Raw genomic sequence first — 22,637 nt, forward strand, 5'->3', positions numbered from 1 at the left:
CGCTTATTTTTTTTCTTCAATATTGTTTATTGAACGGAGGACTTTATTTACTTCACCGGATTTTTTTTTGAGCAGTATATTTTTAAGCAAATCAGCTGTTTGATGTGGATCATCCATCAATATTGGCAAGTTCTTATCACGTCCGCAGGTCACCAATGAAGGGATTTAATTATCGACGATGTTAACCTTCATCTATCAAGAGGTACCTTTTGATGGATGATGGTCTGGTCGACATAGTCGATTTATAAATCCCTACACCACAACAACTGTACATAAAAAGTAATAAATATAAAAGTTGCAATTGCTACGTCAGTGAAAGTAAATGCAAGACTCGTATCTTTTGATTTACTTTTAACCTATGCTTCAAACCTTTAATTGAATACCACAATTTCGGATCAGGTTATTTTTATTTTTTAACTTTGCTTAAAACTTCCTATGTAATCTGTTTTGCCTTTTACTGTTCCTATTTACATTTTTTGTTAATATTTCAAATTTCACATAATTTTCTTTTTCTTCTTAAAATGGGATACCTGCAAGTATCACGATCCTGATTGGTTGTTGAGACATGGAATTTGTTTACGTTAACAACCGTTCTTTCCATTCTATTTCGAGTAAGCCGAGTCCGTCAAGCTTCAATTCCCTTAAATTACACATTTTACATTTTTTCACAAAGATTTAAATTCTTTCACTATATATTTCTCCGTTAACATTAAGACGGGCATGAAGCCATGGAGAACATAAACTAATTCAGGGATCGAAGCTGCCAGGTACACAAAACAAAAACGTATCATGGTTAAAATAAAATGCATAAATAATGAATCTAATTTAAGTTTAGACGGCGAAGACTTAGTCGAGGACTAGACGAGGAGGAATTCTATTTCAACTTTTTTGATGTGCGATACAGCAGTGTATATAATTAACTCATACACTTTTTTTTTAACATTCTAACTTGTGTGGAGAAGCTTCTAAACATTCTAACTTGTATGAAGTTTAACTTTACCGCGCCATTTTTCTTATAAACTAAGGCTCCTATACTATCAGAGCTGACCTATCAAGCAATATTGGAGCAAACAAGTTCGCAAGTTAACGTTATGTTAGTATTGTGCTTATGTTAGCTTTTTGCTCCAAAAATAGATGATAAGTCGGCCTGTCTAATTCAGGGACTCTATTATAAACTATCTGCTGTCGCTGACGCCATAGGTCACATGTGTGGGTATCAGTGATCTTGAAGTGCAAGTAACCAATTGTTTGTTTAAATGATACTTTTTATATCAGAGGCGAACCCATGCATAAATTGTCAAGGTTAGTTAGCACGGAAATGAAATACAAAAGTTCGTTTACAGCAGTTTTTTTAATGAATTCCAAATCCGATATTGTTTTTATTATTCAAGTAAAATACATAAAATTGCTAACAAAATCTTTAAATGATTATTATCTAGCTACAATGTAAGTTTTTCTTAAAAGAATACTTTGCTTCTTTTCTCTTCTAACTTAGAAATCAATTAGTTATTACAAACAAGATGTTTTCGAGACGTGGTGGTTCAGGGAAAAGAGTGATCGCCTTCTAATGAGGTGAACCGGGTTCGAATCCCAGCTATGGCTGGGCTGTACACACAGTGCCTGACGTAAAAATATTCAGATGTAAACGCATCATGGGTTTAAGTATCCTTGACGTCAGGCTAACCGTGGGAGGGTTTCGTGGTCTTCCTCTCCATGCAAGACAAATGCGGGTTAATTCCTTCAAAAAGTCCTCCACAAAGACAAATTTCTCCCAATACTTGATCCAGGAGTTTCATCGTCTTCTGGATTGAGTTCAAAATTACGAAGTTATGGAGTTGAGCACTAATAGTCGTAAACCCAGAAAAATTAGGCAGGCTGTCCAACGACAGGTATTAAACAAGATGTTTTATTTTTTTCACTCGTCGTTGCTAAGGTAATTATGGCTGTTACTTAAATTTTTATTATTAAATGTTAGCTTTTTTGAACCATAGTTAATTAAATTCAAATCCTCTCGAAGGAAAAGTGCTTTGTTAAAATTGCGCTCGCCATTTTAAATCGACACGTTACAAACGTTATTATTATTTATTTAATGTAAGACATTAAAATTTTTGATGTAAACAGAAGCTATGTAGAATTCCTGTCGTATGCTACCACTAGACAGATGCTTGATTAACTAAGAATTTTGAAAAATAACTAAGAATTAAATGGAAGAAAATAGTAAGGAAAGAATTGAATGTTATTTTTACACGCTTAAAATTTTTTTTCGAAAAATTCTAACTCAAAATTAAAGCCCTGCTTCTGGTACTTACCGCTTCGCGGCTGCGCATGGGCTTTGTCAAATTCGGTACCTTTGCTTTGAATCCCTGGCATTAGATTTTTCAGATACAAAATATGAAAAAAGAAAAAAAAAATCACTTAATTGTGTTTTTAATGTCAAATATGTTAACCGATTTTCGCAAACTTTTGATGTGAAGTTACGAAATGAGATACAAAAATGTGTTTTCTCTGAATAAATGCATCTTTTTTACAATTAAATTGCTTAATATCCTTTTCCCATCAGAATAACAGCAGGCCAGCAGTCTCTATCTGGCTCGATCATACTCTAGGTTTCTCCTCTATTCATGGATTCCCATGGTTTTGAGATCTTTTTCCACAGAATTAAACCATCTAGTGTTTGGTCTTACCCCTTTTCGGTTGCCTATAAACTTTCCAAAAAAGTCAGCTTCTTAACTGGGTCACTTTAATCCCTTCTATAGATGTGACCCAGTCGTCTTATTCTATAGGAATTAATAACTGAAATTATGTTTGGTTGCTTAATTTTTCTGCATTAATTGTACAGAATCCACCAAACACTGTTTTCTTTAACAGCTCCGAAGGTGGCTCAGGGAATTTTTCTTTTAAATATCGGTTGTTTATTTTCATCAGTTTTATTTTTTTATTAATCAGTTTTACTTTATGGCAGCATTCGCTGCCATAAGTAATACAGAAGGGGGGGGGGAGTAATCCACAGGCTAAAAAATATGGCCCGACTAGTTTAGTCAGTAGAGTGGTCGTAAGTTTGAGTTCCTTAATGTTAATTACTATTAACACCAAGACACCTTATTGTAAATTGATTAATAGTCGGTTCTAACTAATTAGCATATATGAGGCTAACAGTGTAAATCTATATGATAGGCACTTCGTTCGAACAAATTCAAAGGTGATATTCCCAGCAGATCACCGAGGTCAAGCATCATTGACCGCCATCTGTGTGCGTGTGGGTGATTACTTGGATCAGTCTGCGCAGGGACCGTGGGTGTGCGGTATTGATCCTCGTTAAACTGTTCGACCGTAAAGTGCTCGATTTCGCTTCCAGGTCGTCAGGCTACCGAAACGGGAGTGCCATCCCTCCTGCAGAGGATAAAAATTGTGATGGCATGTCTTTGGATCATTCTCAGGGGTGTTTCCCAGACCGTCGCCAATAGCCCATTGTGCAGGAAAAGTTATGCACGAACTCACGGCCTTACAGTTCCCTCTTCACTCTATGGCTGTGGGGTTTAAAATTATTGGCGTAATATGCGATGTTATACAAAGGGATGGTCCCAATTTAATTACTTTGGATTTTCGAATTATAAATTGGATGTGAACAATCCTCATACTTTTAAAACGAGGATGGTTCAATTTTTTTTAAAAAAAAAAATTTCATTTGTAATTAACTGGTTGGGTATGCCATTAGGCAGGTAATTTGTAATACTGTCAGTTGTAAGATGGCTACCAAGCGTCATGAGGCTTTCAGCGATCTTGAGTCTGCAAGAAGTGTTTCGGCTGTTCGAGTGTTCCCTGATTGCTTGATCTCGTGTATTTTTCAGTTTTTCTGGTGAGGCTATGTTAAGGAGACTAAATAAGGCTGTTTACAACAGTTATAGCCGATTTGCAGAACCGTGTCACTGCTGTGGTGAACTCAAAACTCAATAGCACAAGACATGCTTTTATGCTTGTGGGATAAATTTGGCTAACTTAGGTCAGAGGATTGCTGTGCAGCTAAGAAGGTACACAATAAATATTTACAGCCAACGTTAAAAAATAAGTGAAAAATTGTAAACCTTTCTCTTTTAATCAATCTGTAGGTTGTTCAACTTGTAGTTCATGAAATAAAAATTTTTTAAATTGGATCCCTCTTTTCGAATAACCTTGTACTTTAAAGGCTAATTAAAGGAGTAAAATCATGCATGTTCTTAAAATGATTTTAAAATCAAAACTATAAGTAGCCAAAAAATAGTTCGTCACCTTGACCCTAGAGATGTGGGTTAATGTGGAGAAAAAAAATTTTCATTTTGTTCCAAGTTCAAAGAAAAAGTTCGAATTTAAATCAAAGGACTTTACCTTAAAACAATAAAAAAGCTAATAACAAATGTATTTTTTTTTCTATATATATATAGCACCCGGTCAGAAAAGACCTTGCACTAAAGGATGGAACTATCTTGACCGGAAAGGTTTTTTTCCCCCCCTTCGTCATCTCCTTACACCCAATATAGATATATTGGGTGTGAGGAATGGTTGTTTTTCTAGCTATTCCTTCTGTTCTGAAGCTCAAACTTTTCGTTACAGAATAATTCAATATTCTGTTCTGGTATTTTTTTAATTCAAAAAAGTGGCATAGAAGGTTTTTATCTCTCTGAAGTCGCAGGTCTAAAGGCAGTAACAACTTCCTACTCTAAGCCGACGGAAACAGTGTTGTTGAGCTTCCTGTTTTGTAATCTGTCCGCTTCTCTGAAATGAATTTAAAAATTCGAACTTACTAAGTGCTGCAGTTTGTTTTGCATGCAAATATGAAATATTTGAAAATAAGCTGTGTTTGGATAATCGCTGTTGTGTGGATTTTGTTGCTGAATGGGATAAAAGGTGAGTTGTTTCATTTTCTAACTTTGATGTTTAATGCGTACCATTTGTCGATGTACAACTACAACTAGATAGTGCTAGATGTTTCTTACTATTCGTTGTTGTAACAAAGGCTTTTTCTTATAAATAATTTATGTTGTGATTTTACTTCAATAACAAATGAATTTTTCCAATAATTGATGCATCGTATTTTTAAATGAATTTCAAAACCTCATTTGCCCTCACAATTCTTTCACAAGGTTTTGAGCATTAGGAAAAAATGTTAGAATTTTTACAATTTTTTTTTTGAAAAAATTTTTTTTAGAAATTTTTATATGTGTAGGGGATAAACGGGATAGTGGAGACAATTTTTAATAAACTTTCCAAAAATGTTTACTAAGAAAAATTTTGAACACTGCTTGTGTTTCTTTTATTTAAATTGGAACCTTTGAATTCATTTTGAATGATACAAAAAATAATTTTAATCCGTATTTATTTATTAATCTCTTTTCAGTAACATCTTCTGTTTTTATTCACACTTAGCTCATAATATTGTGTTAAATGGGCAAGTAAAAAAAAAAGGTGTTAGTTAATCTTTTGTTACTTGAAAAATCAAAATGGTGGATAATCAAAATGTTGATTTCAATTAAATGGGCTTGAATGAAATCAAAAAGGAACTAATTTTAACTTAGATTCTTGAATGAAAATGTTGATTTTAATTGCTGTTTAGTCACATAAATATTATTTTACAATTACGAACTAAACTGTAACCTAATTGCGGAAAACTTTATTTGAAAGTTACTACCACCACATTTGCAATTTGTTATCAATATTTATTTAGTAGAAAATATATTAATTTGAATTGGACATTTTAGTTGACATTTCAATATTAAATGCCGACTGAGAGGCAAGGCGTGATATTAAGCATTGTTAAAGTAATTTTGGAAGGACGCACTTCAGAATTGCCATTAATAATACTAAAACTCCTTAGTTAATATTTTAAAAATAAATAAAATTAATCATTGAGTTTCAAAATGTTTCATGGCATCAAAAAAATCGAATTTTATAAATACAAGCCAAAAATGACAACAAAAATTAATAATTAAATTAATTACTATACAATATCAATCCAATTTAGTAAATAAATACTAAAACAATTGATGTGCTTTAACCCATATTAAGATAGAACCTTCAATATGGATAGGTCCACAATAGCCCGACTACCATACGTCCATACTAGCTTCATGAAATCATTTGTGTGTTTAAGCCTATTATTGGAATCTAAAAAGCAAATTAATTAATCACTTTTCTACAATTAAAGGATTATTTTATATTTTCTACTAAAACTGCGATCAAGGTTACTGTTACACAACTGTATGAATTCACTACTTAACAATCAAGTGTGTGGTCATGCAATTTGAAAGTGAGAAGCGAATTTGAGAACATGGCTACATTTTTTGAGAAATGTTGAGTGATAAACTGCATACTTATTTCACCCGCCTACATTAGTCCAGTGTTTACGTTAGTTCCATTCTCCCCTACAGTTCATTTTGATTTTTTCTAGAATTTAACAGTTTTTTCTAGTTTGCATCACAACCCTTTTTTGTGCTGTATAATGATTTAAACATTGGAAGTTAACTTTTTTTCAAAAGCTGTAACGCAGGATTAGTTATATTATATACTTCTCCCACATTAACAATTTGAAAAAAACTTTTATGAAATATTCAAACGCTAAGAAAATGTATCTTTCTATAATTATAATATTCGTTTTTGTTTCCGTAAACATTTCAGAAAACATAAATGGTTTCCCGGGGATTTGCATCCGGCTTCATTTATGAGTTCAATTAACTATCAATTATAATGAGGGCAATATTATAAGTTGCGTATATTTTACTTTTATCAAACTTTAAGTTGTTAAGAATAATTTTTGAATTCAAAAACATTTTATTTTATAACCGCCGTTGAACAGCCGACCCAATTTCATGGATTTACGACTACTTACGTTCAACTCCGTAGCCTTGTAATTTTGAACCAATCCAGAAGACAAGGAAACTCCTGGATCAGTACCCCCAGAGGTATTGATTTGTTGTGGGAACATGGAGGACTTTGAGACTCGACAGATTTAACGTGCATCAGTCACCATTTACTACACGGGGAGTCTTCGGCCGGCGAGGATCGAACCCACGACCTCTTGGATATGGGCCCAGCGCCCTACCGACCAGGCTATCCCGGCCCAAATTCAAAAACATTGAATTTTTTTTTTTTTAAGAAAAAGAAAAAACTAGAACTGAAAGACATTTTATGCTTATAGTAATTTATATGTTGTTGTTGTGGTTACGCAGACGACATTGCAAACTCTGAGTAACAATACAAGAATTTAAACTCTTTCCACTTTTAACTATACTGCGTGTAGTGGAAAAGTAAAATTAAAAGTAAGCGAGAAAATAATATATGTAAATATATGATAAAATTATGCCAATTTTCTCGTTTTAATCAAAAAATATTTTCATTTATTGAATATGGCATAAAACTTATGTTTTCTGGGCTACTTGATCTCAAGATGTCTTGATGCGTTGTGGCAAAGTAGATCCCTCTAAAGCTGCCAAATATGCCCGAGACCAAAGAACAAGCTCTAACATTAAAAGCGACTTTATTTTATGATAGTATAAGCATAGCCCCCATATGTTTCCTTGTGCTTTTTTTAAAGCATAGTTATACGAACATAAATCAGTAAATTTAATATTATTATTCTCATTTTTCGTTTAAATTTCGAATTGTACCTATTGATTTGTCACGAGATCATAATAAGTTTTTTCATCATTTCGGTTTTTATTATAATTATTTCTTTAAAGTAACCTTATATGACCCAATATAATTTCAGAGAAATAAAAAGCTCTAGATTCCAACTAACCGCAAGTAGCTTAAGGTTAGTTCGATTACGTGATGAAACACTCTCATTTCTAATGACCCTTACAATTTTAAATAAAGTTTCTTAATACTCACTTATTAAAAACACGTATTAGTGATAAAAAAATAATCTGGAAATAAGTATTTTTATGCGATACGCATTATTTATTCCACTATTACGCATTATTTATGCCACTATTTGTATTGTTTATTTACATGAATTGTTTATTTACTTGAATTGTTTTTTTTTGTTATAGTTAGGGTTCAAACCAGAAATAAAAATTTAATGGTCCAACAGTACCATTTAGGTCTTTATTTAGTGGTCCAAAAACTTAATATGGTAGACAAACTTGAGAAAAAAAAATCGAACTTTACAATTGGGTATAATATGAAAAAAACACAACTACTTCGATTTAGTAGGAACAACATATGACGCAATGCTAAACGAATGGAATTTAGTTGTAGTTTATTTAGTTATTGTTATTAGTAGTTGTTGTTATTTGTTTTAGTTGTTGTTGTTTATTTAGTTGTATTTAGTTTCAATAACTTTTCTTTATAATGCAATAAAATCTGGCGAGCAGCTATTTAAACGATCGAACACTTCGTTTGTTTATTTGTGGCTTGAAGTTAGGCTCGCAGAAAATGCCGTTCATGGGTTAAATTTAGTAGGAACAACACAACCTGTGACAGGCTATATTATACCCAATTGCATTATTCCTGTTATCAAAAATTATTAATTGCTTCTATTACGCCTTACACTAATTAAAGTCATTAACCCCTAATGGTTGAAGTTTAGTATTTATTAAAATAACGCGAAAAAAGGTAAAATAATATTAGTAAATAAATTAAACATACAGATTAAAACGCTGATTCTACCAAATAAATGAGGAAAAGAGAAAAAGTAAATATTAACAAAATGTTACATTGAAAATTAATTGTCTGAAAATTCTAAATAAAGTCAATTCTAAAAGAGCAAAAAACAACGTTTTATCGATGCATAATTATACTGTTAGTACATGAATGCAAGGCACAGCACAACGTGTCAATTTGAAGTATCAATATTTAGCCGACGGGCCTGTGTAGGGGGCATGGAACTGTCCTATACAGGTTCTGGGTTCGAATCCCGGGAAGGCATGGATGTTCTTTCCTTCTCTGTACTATCTGTCCTCACTGTGGGAGCGTTGGCCCACCTAACATGGTGCCCTGAAAGAGAGGCCAACAAAATCGCCCTGTGTATGCCTGAATTAACGGATGTTAACACATGTGGGCATTGGAAGAAAAAAAAAGTGTCAATATTTAAATTCAAATTTTTTATACTAGAAACTTTCAGTTATTCCATTTTAAAAAAATTTAAAACTACTCGTAGAATAATAAACTTAGTACAACAATTTTTTTAAACGCATGGAATTCGATGCAAAAAACTATTTTTCGTTACTATTTGGTAACTTCCAAAGGCGACAATTTTGTTGTCTATGATTTTAGCGACATTGTAGATTGGCGACTATTGTCACCGTGTAGACATATTGGCGTGAACTTTAACTATGGTCGTTTGTATTATATAAGTCGATTTTATAGGTTCGTTTATTCATTAGGATGGAAATCGCATTGCTTCTAGTTTGTAAGTCTTGATTTATTCAAGGTAGTTTAAAAATGTTATACTTTTATTTCATTTACTATGTCTACATTTATATAACCTGACTCAACTTATCAAACAGAGAGAAGAATTTTTTTCATCTGCCCTTATAAATAAATTTATTCTACAAATATTGAACCACTAGCATATTCCATGATGCATTTTCTTTTCCGTAGGAGAATTCGATGCCAATTTCACACTGCAGAATGTTTGGGGACGTTTGCAACCTGATATGCGGTCTCTTATTCAGTGTCTCAGTGATGAGAACTATAAAAAAATAAAATTTTCGCGACTGCTCGATACTGGTCAAGTAAGTATCTTTAGATTCATTCGTAAACGTACCAAAAAATACTGATAGTATTTGCTGCATTATCGGAATGGATACGTAATGAGTAAGTCTTCATACTTTCTCGCAGTTCAATTATTAGAATGTCAGGATATAAAGCAAGGTCAGTTTAATGATAATCATATTATAGAGAGGTATTCTCTAAGTACTATCATTTATATACATTTGAAGTGCTTGGGGTAATATAATGATACGCTACATTTCCAAATAGTTTAAGCGAGCGTTTTTGGCCCAAAACGCAACGATTTTCAAAAAGCCAAAAAGATGATAAGATTTTTCTCTGAATTGTGCTGTAATCAATGGCAAATACGGAAACTCGTAAAATACTTTTGTGGCAACAATACTAAGATACATCATGTGAAAATGGAATCTTTTAAAAAAGTGTGAGTTAGACTCAAGCTCTCTTTATATCCGTGTCGCAAATTTCTGAAAACTATCTGTTTTAAGGTTAATCATTTGTGGATTAAAGCCATGAGACACACTTCATTTGCAGCAACTTGTTTGAAATAATAATGAACAGTTCAATGAATTTTAAAAGATGTTGCCCTTTATCGTAAAAGGGTAGAAAAACAATGCATTTACGTTTCCTGTAAGAAATACGTTAAAACTTGCTTTCAAATTTTAAGGCCTACAATCGATTTGTATAGAAAGATTTGTTTGCCAAATCACGTCTTAATGTGTTTGATTAAGTCTTATCGTCTGTGACTTAATGTGGCTTTTTATCTTCCGGAAGTTAGTCATTTATAGAATCAATTACTCAATATGATAAACAAATCAAGACAAGTTCGGATTATGAAACTATTCAGTTGAAATAATTTTAATTATTTTTCTTGATAGAAAACTCAACATCTAAATTACTTTAAATTTTATCTGCAGAAAATAATATTTTTACTAGAATCAGGAATTAGGAAAAATTCATGTTTCCGGTTAATCTGATAATAATTATTTAATATAATATTTTTAGATAGGTGGGATAAAGTTATTCTTTATCTTCAAGATATAGAATGAAAGAAAGTTTTAAAAGTATACGGATTTATAAAATCAGTATAAAACAGTATTGCTTTTTAAAAACCTTTTTCATGTCTTTGTTCTTTAGCCGTACTATCATCTAATGAAGATTATAATTCGATTTTTTCACCAATTAATAAACAAAAAGAAAATGATCTGCTTACATGAAAGATTCTTGTTGCAACAAATGAATAAAAAAAATCAAGAGCGAGGAGTAACAGTTATATTGTGCGGTGTTTCGATTTAGGTATTGAACCCACCCCCAGTTCTTAAAACCCCTGTTTCTAACTTTCTCAAATTATTTCCTTATTAGGCTTTTTTTTAAAAATTTAACCCTATCAGAAGAGCAGAAGTTGTGGTGAAAAGTAATAGTTAAAACGAAAGTTACAAATAAAAAAATATTTTTCCTACTCCAAAGTTAATTCAAAAACGTTTTTCTCATTAAAAAATAACTAGATTTGTTAAACAAATAATTTAATATATGTGGCAAGACATAACTCATTTAATAATCTCATTTAATAACTCATTTAATACATGTAGTACATTTTATATGAACTACGTAGCGTTTTAAAATTGAGATTTTTAATAAATATATCTCGTTTGCAAGATACCACTGTCACATACGGAAGCGAGTTTAGAAAAGCCTGATTAAAAAAAAAAAATGTATAGAGATATCCAAGCCAGAGGCTGATCTATATCATTGAGTGGAATAAATCAATCAATTTTCATAAGTTTGGGGTTGTGAATGGCAACTAGTTGTTTGCTCTATTCTTATTGGACTATTAGTATTCGCATTCCGATCGAATCCTATTGGTCCATCTGTAACTAATTGATCATTGATGTATTGCCAGTGGGCAATAGTATGTGAAGTGACGTCAGCTTAGACATGTCTACGTAGGCTCAAATAAACATTATTTTTGAACTATACAACTGTTTTAATTTCTAGGGAAACAAACTTCCGAAATCATCTCAACAATTTTTGCAAGCAAAACCAGTGTTTGCTCGTATTCTGTTTATGCCTGGTGATGACAAACTTGCTAGATTTGGGGTATATCAATGCAAACAAGCATTGAAAGCGAGCGTGGAGACGAACATCGTCACCTTGAAATTGCCACCTTCAAATCTAGGTGAGAATGAGATATTTTCATTTCAAGTCATATATAAAGATGCATACAGGATATATAATAACTTAAAACTTAAAAACAGGATATATAATAACTTTTAACTTAGTAGAAAACAGTTAATCAAGCAGTTTCTTACACGTCTTTTTTTGTAACGCAAAATAAATCAGTACAATGAAAATTGTGTTTTATGTAACAAATACATTGTCCATTCAAGGATTGAAAGGATTTTTTTGCTTATGATTACAAAATGCATTATAGCTGCTTTTTATTGAAATATTTTTTATTATTTTACTAATAACTATTAATTTTTAATACAGTATTAGAAAGAAATATATAGAATATGAAAATGTTAAAGAGTTAAGTTACTATACAGAGTGTTCTATATTTACAATTCATGATAATATATTTAGAATCCTTGTCAAAATAGCATGCACGTTGAGGTTCGAAAATTAATATTTAAGCGAGAAAAATAACTAAAACGTTATCGAAATGTAACAAATTCACTTCTGAAAAAAGCGAGAAAGGTACCATCAAAACTTATTTGATTGCCACAGAAAGCAGAGGAACTAAAGGTGATTAATATTTTATTTTATAACCATCGTTGAAGAGCCGACCCAATTTTGGGTTTAGGATTAATGTTTAACTTCGTAGCCTTGTCATTTTGAACCTAATCCAGAAGACAAGGGAACTCTTAGATCAAGTATTGGGACAAATTTGCCTTCGTGGAGGACTTTTTGATGGAACTAACATAAGTCATGAAAATCTGTCACGGTTAGCCTGACAGCAAGGGGACTCTAACCTATGTTATATCTACTACAGAGGATATTTTTTTTAAAACACTGTGGTCGGTGCGAGCCAGGTGCGGAATTCAAATCGACCAGCCATCACTAGGATTCGAACCCGGTTCGCTTCAACGGAAGGTGGACGCTCTATCACCCGAGCCGCAACGGCTCAAAAGTGATTATTAGAGACATTTCTAGGTTTCCACTGGCAAACAAACTGGTTTTGAAGTTTTTTTTATCCTTCATTTATAATGATTTGACACATTTTGATAGCGTTGCTTTTTCCTTTTTTTAATATTAATTTGAGGCTTCCAACGTGAAGTTTTTTTGAAGAAGGGTTCGTTTTTTCAGCAAGGATTCTAAAAATGTAAATTGAAAAAAAGGGGATTAGTGAATAGACTCTGTACACTGCAAAAAGTTTATGTGGATAGTCGCTACCATTTTTGGTATTTGAGGTAGACTAAAATTTTTTACGGTCTATGTTGATAAAATTTTTTTAACTTTTTCACTATTTTAGTTTTTCATTATAAAACTATAACTGTTATTAACAGTCATAGTTTTGATTGTTTTTCTACTGGTAACACATATTTTCATGCGCATCAGAATCATTTAAATGGCTACATTGCAAAAATATTTCGTTTAAAAAACAAGCACATTTTTAGTAATATATTTGCACTATTTTTTTTAAAACAATCGTTATTTTGACAATTTTGTTTATTTTTTGCACGATAATCGCAATATGTATTTAGTTTAGCTCAGCACCAAAAAAGGGGGCCAACAATACACCAAAATGTTATGCAGTATTCATTTTTTGTTATCAAAAATCTTTTCATCACCGCTAAATAGTGCAACCACTTAGTGATGCATCTGCTAATTTTAAATATTATTAAAAACAAAACGTTGCATTATAATATTTTCTTTATTTTGTTAAAAAGAAAGACAAAATTATTTTAAAAAATTTTCAAAACTAATTTTAAAAATAGGTAAGAATAACGTTCTTATATGCATTCCTTTTATAAAATTTGAAAAAAAAGAAAAGAAATAAAACAGATGCGCTTGACGATTAAATAGGAAACAGTACGGAATTTTGCACTTTATCATAATTATTTTACGATAAATAAGTTTTAACCTGCTATTCTCGAATGAGTCATAATGTGCTTCAACGATAAATAAGTTTTATGAAAGTTAAAGGTCTTTAAGTATCCACTATTTCAGGTGAAATTCGTTTTTGTGTCCGACGACGAAATTTAAAATAGCTCCTGTACTACGCTCACTTGTATTAGCACATAAGAAGATCAGGCCCTCGAGCCATTAAAATTACAGAGTACGCGAATATCCAATAAGATCAAATGTTATTTAGTTATTTCGATTTTGATTTTGTGCTATCTACTCAAATATAACATGAGAACAATTGGCAAACTAAAGATGTAAACTTTACAAGGTGTGCTGCATGTTTATTTGCGTAGAATTGCTATTTGGAAAATAAATTACATTATTAAATTAGTCCTTTTTCTCTTATTACTGTCTCATTACGTTTTGTCAAGTAACATTAATTGAAGAATAGAAACATATTTTGTGAATATGCGTGTGTATGTGATATGTATACGTAATATATGATTTAATTCGCTGACGTATACACTTTCTTTTCACATTTCTCTGAATTTCAATGCTAATTCCAGTTGAGTTGGATGCTCTTTCGCCATACAACGTAGCTAATTCCGGTGATGACGTGACTTTCGAAGTAAATGTTACCAAGAGTCTTGAGCTGCCTACTAAGTGGAGGCACAATGGTAAAGAGTTACCGGATTGGGCAGGGTTGACGAAAGTAGAATTGAAGAATGTTCAAGTTTCGAATGCGGGTGTCTACGAATGTTACTATGATGGCAGACGAAATGAAGGAGTTCATGCTCTAATGAGGCTAATAGTGAGAAGTAAGTGAATTATTAAATTTAAATTATAATTGTTACAATAGCTTATGTATTGATTAATAAAAATTAGTAATAGAAGTATTATTTATAGTACATTTTACTAACGTAAACGTAGTGCTAAAATGTTACTATCGCTAAAATGTTTAAGTGGATAACAGTACATAGTTATGGTTTTACAAAGTCAACATTTTGTATATTGTAATCATAGTTTTGTAAAGTTGAAATATATATTCATTTCAAAAATATCTTTATGTCAAATTGTTTGAAATTAGAAAAGTTTATTTAAAATCAGTTTTTTTGCGGAATTGATTAAACTCAAAAATATTGTAAATTCGTACGATAATGCATCGGATTTATACTTATTTGGTTCCTGAACATTACATATAATTCAATTTCTATAAATTAAAAAAAAATTCTATCAATTTGAACAGGTTTCAACATACTCTCTTGGAAATCTGATTGTGGGTAGATGAATCTTTATTCTCTAAGTCAATTGTACTTTTTAGAAATATTAAGAAAACTATCCAATACATTTGATTATACAGGGGAGCAAATTTTTTGTTGCATTTATACAAATGCGTGATCTTGCTTAATTTTAGGTCGGGAATTTCAAGTCTAAAACTAGTTTTACTCCTAAATTTACAGATTTTATTTTTAAAAATGACATTTTTAGTCATTTTTTTGTCGAAATGTACAAGTTTAAAAGCGTTATATATAACAGAGGGTGGCGGAAATGTCTCGACATATTTCCAGGGCAGTTAAGACACATCATCAGGATTAAAAGGGCATAAGAAGTCATGCCTGGAAATGTCATCGTACATGGCTAGGGGTGCTTCCCTTTTATGACCTATTCATAAGCACTTAAGGAAACAGTTCATAACAGGGAAGCGTTCCTAACGGCATGTGAGGACATTTCCGGGCATGGGTTCAGATATAATTTTAATCCTGATGAGGTGTTCTAACTGCCCTGGAAGTTTGTCGAAACACTTGTACACCCTCTTGTTACATATATTGTTCTTAAACTTATACATTTCGAAAAAAATAAACTAAAAGTGTCTTTGAAAAAAAAACCGTTGCTTGGAGAGAGAAGCATATTACAGATTAGAGATCAGCAATACAAAAGAACCTAAGATCTGTCAAAAAATTTCATGCAACAGAAAACAAAAACATTTATTTTTTAGTGTTATTATAACAACTCATTTCCCCCCCCATTTATTTTATTGTAATAGTAGTGCTCCGCTTTATAGAACTCAAACGATTTTAGAAAAATTCTTAAGTTAGTTCCAATAATCTAATTTAGATGTAGCAATAAATTAATTGTTTGATTCACTGTTAATCAATTGCTGTTTCAGTTAATTCATTGACAGTGAAATTTTTAGATTGCTTAGGCAGTGTATTGATGTATTGTTTGTTGCTTTTCAGAGTGTCCGGAAAACTTCTACGGTGATGATTGCGATAAGGAATGCCCTCCTTGCTACAATGGTGGTATTTGTCAAGATAAGTGGGGAGTGTGTGTTTGCCCTGCTGGTTTTGCTGGGGAAAATTGCGAAATCGGTAAGGAAGACATATTTCATTCACTTTTCTTTTAAGTACCTTTTATTTTGCCTTCTGTGAAGGTTTAAAGAAAAACATAAATCAGTTTGCTGGATGGCACTTAGATCTTCACAAAACGAAAGCATATTTATTATTTGCGAATTTTTAATAGAACTATCGGTTGGAGAGCGACTTATAACTCTAGTGGAAAGCCAAAGATCCTGACTTCCATCAAGAAACATTCAAAGCAACAGTTATACTTACATACATATTCCTTTTCACTCCGAATTGGAGCATAGGGCTTTTATCACAGCTTTTCATCTCACTCTATTTGTGGCTAGATATTTTGTCGCTCTTTCTTATTGTATTCATTTCGCTTACAATCGTCTTGCGAAAAGTATTTTTAGCTCTTCTTCTTTTTCTACTGCCCTAAGTGTTCCAATCAAACACTTGTTTTGCTTTATATTTTTCAGGTTTACATAGAATATGACCAATAAATTTCCATTTTTTAATTTCCGGATCAATCGGTTTCTGTTTTCCTTTTCTAAGGATTTATACATTACAAATTTTATGGAACCATTTGATGCTCAAGTTTCTTCTTAAACAGTTGTTATTAAGTGCTTGAAGTTTTTCCATGTTATTTTTATTGCAGTGTATTGTCTCAGATCCATATAGAAGGACATATTTAACATTAGTATTGAAAATTTCTATTTTTTTTGAATTTGTTATGTTTTTGTTTTTGCAGAATTTATTGAGAATAGCGTAACTGCTTTGGGCTTTATTTAATCCATTTTGTATATCTTCATCAATTCCTTTTTTGTTGTTTATTATACTTCCAAGATACGTAAAACTGCTTACCTCCTCTAGTTTATTATTTTCTAAGAATATGTTATTTAATTGTTTAGGATTAATTTTTAAAATTTAAGTGAAGCAACAGTTGGAATGCTTTAAATTTAAAATGAAGTTTTAATTTTATGCTAAATCGCGAGAGTTTTTCTAACGCTGTATTACTCAATGTTTTTCGACTAATGCATTTGTCGTAGGGTAATAGAAAAATTTGGCTCTTTGCAAGTGCTGCTGTCATTTTGCAATACACCAGACTATTTATAAAACGAGAACGATATTTTTAGACTTATTACAATCAACCTAAATTTGATAATTACACGAAGATTTTTCATTCTAATTTGCTTAGACGTGTTGCAATAGGCCTTGAATTATTTGAATAGGTATAGTGAATCTCACCGATTGAACAATGAATGTTATTTTTGCTATTTAAGCAAAATGAATGCGGCATTATTGCAAATTGTTTGAAACGAATCAAAATAACTGAACTGTAAGTTTTATATTTTTATGAGTCTATCAGTATCTGGACATATTGCAATAAACCGTGAAAGTGTTAGATTGATTGGAAAAGACTGAAGACTTTTCCAGTTAGATTGGCGTATTGCAAATTGGCAGCGCTGTTTTTAAAGAGCTTTAATTTCTAATTAGCTAAAGACATATAATTTGTGATCGGTTACTTGTTAATTATAGCTTTGAAATGCAATCACTTTTGAAAAATCTAAACGAATGAACGAAATTTTTTTTTTTTTAAGATTTACTCGTATTCTCATTTTATCACGATTACTGTTTGCAAAGTTGAGAGCTTTTAAAAAAGAGGTGTGAAAAGAAATAAGTTACTGTTTTTATTATTTTATGATAGTAGGTCTTAAAACTATTAATAAGGCTTTTAAGGTTAAATGTACACTGTAAAAAATGAATATCCAAATTTCACGAAACTTCCTTCGTTTTTGACGAAACCATATTCTAGTATATATATACTCTGAGCAGTACATACTAAATTGTTAAAAGCCATTAGTAGAATGAAAGTAATTGACAACAATGTTATTATTTATAGTCAGGGTATTAAATCTTATAAAATCAAATAATGTTGTAATCAATGAGTAATTTAAATTTTTAAATTGTTTTTTTTTTTTTAAACATATGTCTTTAATTCCCAAATTCGAACGCATAATTATTTGCGGTACACATTATTTTGCAATTGGTCACTTCAAGAAGAAGATTGCATATACCCACACATATGACCTATGACGTTAGCTCCAGCTGATTATTAATTAGAAAATGGCGTGTTTAAGTTGAGATACGTTTCTCTACATAAGTTAACTAACGTGAAGTCAATTATATACAGTCTCGTATCGCACAATCAAATTTATTGAAATATAATTCCTTTCCGTTTGCTTTTTTTTAAACTTAACTTAGATTTATCATTTGTTTGTAAATTTTATTGTAACAGCGATATATTTTTGTTTTGTGCACCTGGAAACTTTAATGCATAATTAATTAGTTTATGTTCTGCATTGCTTCGTGCCTGTCAATAAAGTGAGAAATATATAGTGACAGAATTAAAATCTTTGTGAAGGAATATAAAACGTGTCAGTTAAGATAATTAATACTTGACTGGATTGGCTTTCTCGAAATAAAATGGAAAGAACGTAACGTAACGTAAATGCAACGTTACAACAATCAATCAGGATCGAGATACCCACATTGCGCTACTTTCATTTATCCCATTGGATGCCTGCAAGTGACGTTATTTTTGGTAAATCAAGACGTTTGTCGATTCTGATGCCAATCAGGTTCGACACGCATGCTGTACGTCGCTTACAGGTATCCAATTAAATCTGATTTAAATCACATAGTAAGGTATAATCACTTCACTTCTTCTCGAGGTATCATCAATTCACTTCTTCCTATTTAATTCACCATGTTTAAGAGTATTTAACGTTTTTCTTGCTTCTTACAGCTTGTGGTGGTAATCATTTTGGTAAAGATTGCTCTAAATTCTGTTCCCCACCTCAAAACAACACGAATACCGATGAATTGTGTGCCTTGCATCTTTTCTGTAAGCCGGATCCTTACGGATGTTCATGCGCTCCAGGATTTAAAGGATCAAAATGCATGGAACGTAAGTTATCATTTATTTAAGTTTCTATGAGTGAATTGTGCTATGGGATTAAAAAATAGGATGAAAATGTTGTCGGACCTCATCCTTAGCGCCATTTTGATGGTTGCCTTTGAATAAGTTGCTGCGTTTTACGAACTATCCCTAAGACTAAGTTAATGTTGTAAATTTAAATAACTAAATGAAATAATTAGTTTGTTTATGTTCGGTATGACTTCGTGCCTGTCTATAAATTTTAAAGATACTATTTTAAATTAAGAAATTAATAAATGATCATATTTTTTTTCTTAATTGGAATGACTGAACGAAATAAATGAGCAATATAAGAAAATTATACTTACCTATTTTGCCGGTAAAAAATGGAGATTTCTACCTTCTTTTAAGTAATTTTGCACAATACTGCGCAATGTTTCCTTATAGGAACCGGAACATTGAAAGCAGATCGAATAAACCTCAACTCTTTATCGCATCCCTAGTACGAAAAAGCATTAAACTTAGTTCACGGTATTAGTAAACGTTAAGTTATTTCACTTAATTACCTTGGGCATTTATTTACTCATTTATTATAGATTGCAAATGAAGTCTTTTTTTTCAATCTTACTTTTTATTTAGCTTCACGAAAAACTAATTGCTGTATAAAAAGCACACCATTCCCATTTTGAGACTGCATAATTTTTTCCCTCCAAATTAGTGATTAAATATATTATAATGCGTTAGATAGAACATAAATCGAAACAATGAACATGTCCAAAGAAAAAAAATTCAGGTTCTAAGATAAAAAAATGAAAAACTGGGTGTATTTAGCCGATAGTCTGTGTAATATTTTATAAGTTCCCAAGCACTAAGATAGACAAAAATGTGGGTTTTGGATTTAGTTTCTATCATGTGAGATTAATGTGTATTATGTGAGATTAATGTTCTATTATGTGAGATTAATGACGATAAAGTTGACTTTTTCGAAAATAAAACTATTGAACCTTGATGCAGAAAAAGTCTTAAAATTAATTTAATTTTTTAAAATGTTCTTCTAATTTTTTAAAACTGAGTCATGAATATTAAAAAAAAGTAGAAGAAAATATAGAATGTAATACAAAATTAGAATTGCAATTACACCATTAAAATAATTACACATAATTGCAATGACACCATTAAAAATTCAGTTTGAATTGGAAACAAATACGGAATATAAACTGCTGTTTGTAGAAAATGCAACACCATGAAGGAATCATCAGAATCAAATGAAATTCGCAGCAAATGTCAATTATAGGATATTATGCAAATTAATAAAGTTTCAGAGCCATCGCGCGTGCGTGGCGCGCGCAGCGCCCTCTGAATTGATGCTGAAAGCGTATAAATAAAGTGCTGTAGCGGGACGTTGAAAATAGTCTATGATTATTTGTTAGTGGCAAACGTTTAGTGAGACCTGAGTATGCCTCCACGACGGAAGAATAAGAAATTCAAGCAACTTACGGAGTTTGAACGAGGGAGGATAATCGGCCTTCGAGAAGGAGGATTTTCCTATCGCGCAATAGCAGCTCGTATGCAGCGGAACAGTTCCACAGTGATGCGAGTTTGGAAGCAGTGGACCGACGAGCACCGAACAACTCGAAAAACAGGCACTGGACGACAGAAGGTGACGTCAGAGCGCGATGATCGACACCTGCTCCGCATGGCGGTGAATGATCGCACAGCTTCCTCCAGGCAGCTGGCAGCACATTGGTCTACTGCTACAGGTGTACAATTGTCGGCTTCGTCAATTCGTCGTCGTCTGCTGCGCCGTGGATTGCGTGCAAGGGTGCCATTATACAGGATTCCCCTCACGGCGGATCATCGACGGCTGCGTCGGCAGTGGGCTCTTGAGCACAGAGACTGGCGAGCTGATTGGCACCAAGTTGTCTTTTCAGATGAATCACGCTTCAATTTGTGGACCCATGATGGCCGTGTTCGTGTTAGACGTTATGCCGGTCAACGCTGCCTTCCTGAGTGTATTATTGAACGACATAGTGGTCGAACACCCGGAGTTATGGTCTGGGGTGCGATTTCGTATCATGGACGATCCAATTTGATACGAATTGAGGGTAATCTCAATAGCAACAGATACGTCCGTGAAGTGCTACAGCCCGAAGTCGTTCCTTTCCTTCAAGGCATCCCTGGAGCTATCTTTCAGCAGGATAATGCACGCCCACATGTTGCGCGGACTGTTAGAGACTTCTGTTCAGCACAACGCATGCAACTTCTTCCTTGGCCTGCTTATTCGCCGGATATGTCGCCTATTGAGCACGTGTGGGATATGGTTGGTCGGCGTCTCACTCGTGATCCGCGTCCTGCAGTTTCCAAAGACGAACTTTGGTTGCGCATACAAGCGATATGGAATTCTCTTCCTCAAGCAGATATTCAACATCTGTTTGACTCCATGCCACGTCGTATAGCAGCACTTATTGCAGCGCGTGGTGGCTGCACCAAATACTGATTTCGGACGCTTAATTTGTTTCTTTTGTTTTGAAAATTTCATCATTTATTTGTATCAGTACAAGTCGTTTCTGCATTAAATTTCATTTGATTCTGATGATTCTTTCATGGTGTTGCATTTTCTACAAACAGCAGTTTAGTTTAAAGTTAAAAATAAAACCATTAATTAAAATTTAATTTCAGATTGCGAACCAGGGTGGTATGGAGCTGATTGTAAGCAACCGTGTCACTGTGCTTACGGAGTAAGCAGCTGCAACAGAATAACAGGTGCCTGTGATGGAGGTTGCGCTCGAGGCTGGAGGGGAAATTCATGCCAAATAGAAGGTAATTAGCACGATAAAAAATATTATTTATACGTATTTCTTCCATAAAATTTAATTTTAGTTTTACATATTTTTATGTTAATACCAGCAAAATACTACACCGATTTATGTATATGGTATTTTCTTCAAATTTCGGTGTGTGACTTTGCCAGAGCGTTTGAACTCATGGATTTGATATAGCTGAGGCCATATTGTGAAGGATTGGAAACAACAACAACAACATGTATATAGCAGAGGAGGACCAAACTAATTTAAACAAATCATTAATCTGAAAAAAAAAAGAAAACTTAACTGAGTTTGGCTAACTCTCTAATACATTTAAAGTTTGTTTAAACATCATGTAGTGCTTATGTTCTATATAAGCTGTTTCCGGAAGTCCTAAAAATGGTCACTGATTAGAAAAATCAATTAAAATATAGTGGAAGCAGATTAAAAAAAAAACTTAAAATTTGATGAGATCTGCGTAGAAAACCAGAGAATTTATTCTCATCAAATTTTAAAATTAGTTAAAAAATTTCACCAACATATGGCGCTGCTAATTGGACAATATAAAGCAGAAATTTCAAACTGTCCACCATTTGAAGCAACAAAGGGATGCAGTTCGAGTACCAAGTTATCAGATTCCTTAGTCGGAATGGTCTGACATACATTTGCTTACATTGAAAACATTGTTTTATAGTTTTACAAGACAGCAGTTTTATCTGTTGGTAAAAATTGTACTTTTTTTAAGAAACTGGATTAGAATAACTAACTGGATTCTAAAAC

The 22,637-nt window shown here is 32.4% G+C and overlaps 1 protein-coding gene across 1 annotated transcript in view; it reads left to right on the top strand.

The window, feature by feature from the left end:
- Positions 1 to 4,439: 4,439 nt before the first annotated feature.
- LOC107442968 (receptor-type tyrosine-protein phosphatase mu) overlaps positions 4,440 to 22,637 on the top strand; it is a 78,973-nt gene continuing 60,775 nt past the window's right edge. Inside the window, exons 1-7 of the mRNA XM_043042206.3 lie at positions 4,440 to 4,881; positions 9,574 to 9,707; positions 11,698 to 11,878; positions 14,337 to 14,588; positions 16,008 to 16,139; positions 18,922 to 19,083; positions 21,733 to 21,873. Coding sequence (XP_042898140.2) covers positions 4,809 to 4,881; positions 9,574 to 9,707; positions 11,698 to 11,878; positions 14,337 to 14,588; positions 16,008 to 16,139; positions 18,922 to 19,083; positions 21,733 to 21,873 — 1,075 coding nt within the window. The 5' untranslated portion in view covers positions 4,440 to 4,808. The remainder of the gene's footprint in view (positions 4,882 to 9,573; positions 9,708 to 11,697; positions 11,879 to 14,336; positions 14,589 to 16,007; positions 16,140 to 18,921; positions 19,084 to 21,732; positions 21,874 to 22,637) is intronic.

Source organism: Parasteatoda tepidariorum, chromosome 2 (assembly GCF_982258835.1).
Source record: "Parasteatoda tepidariorum strain Cologne lab strain chromosome 2, Ptep-v5.0, whole genome shotgun sequence".
Classification (NCBI taxonomy): Eukaryota; Metazoa; Arthropoda; class Arachnida; order Araneae; family Theridiidae; genus Parasteatoda; species Parasteatoda tepidariorum.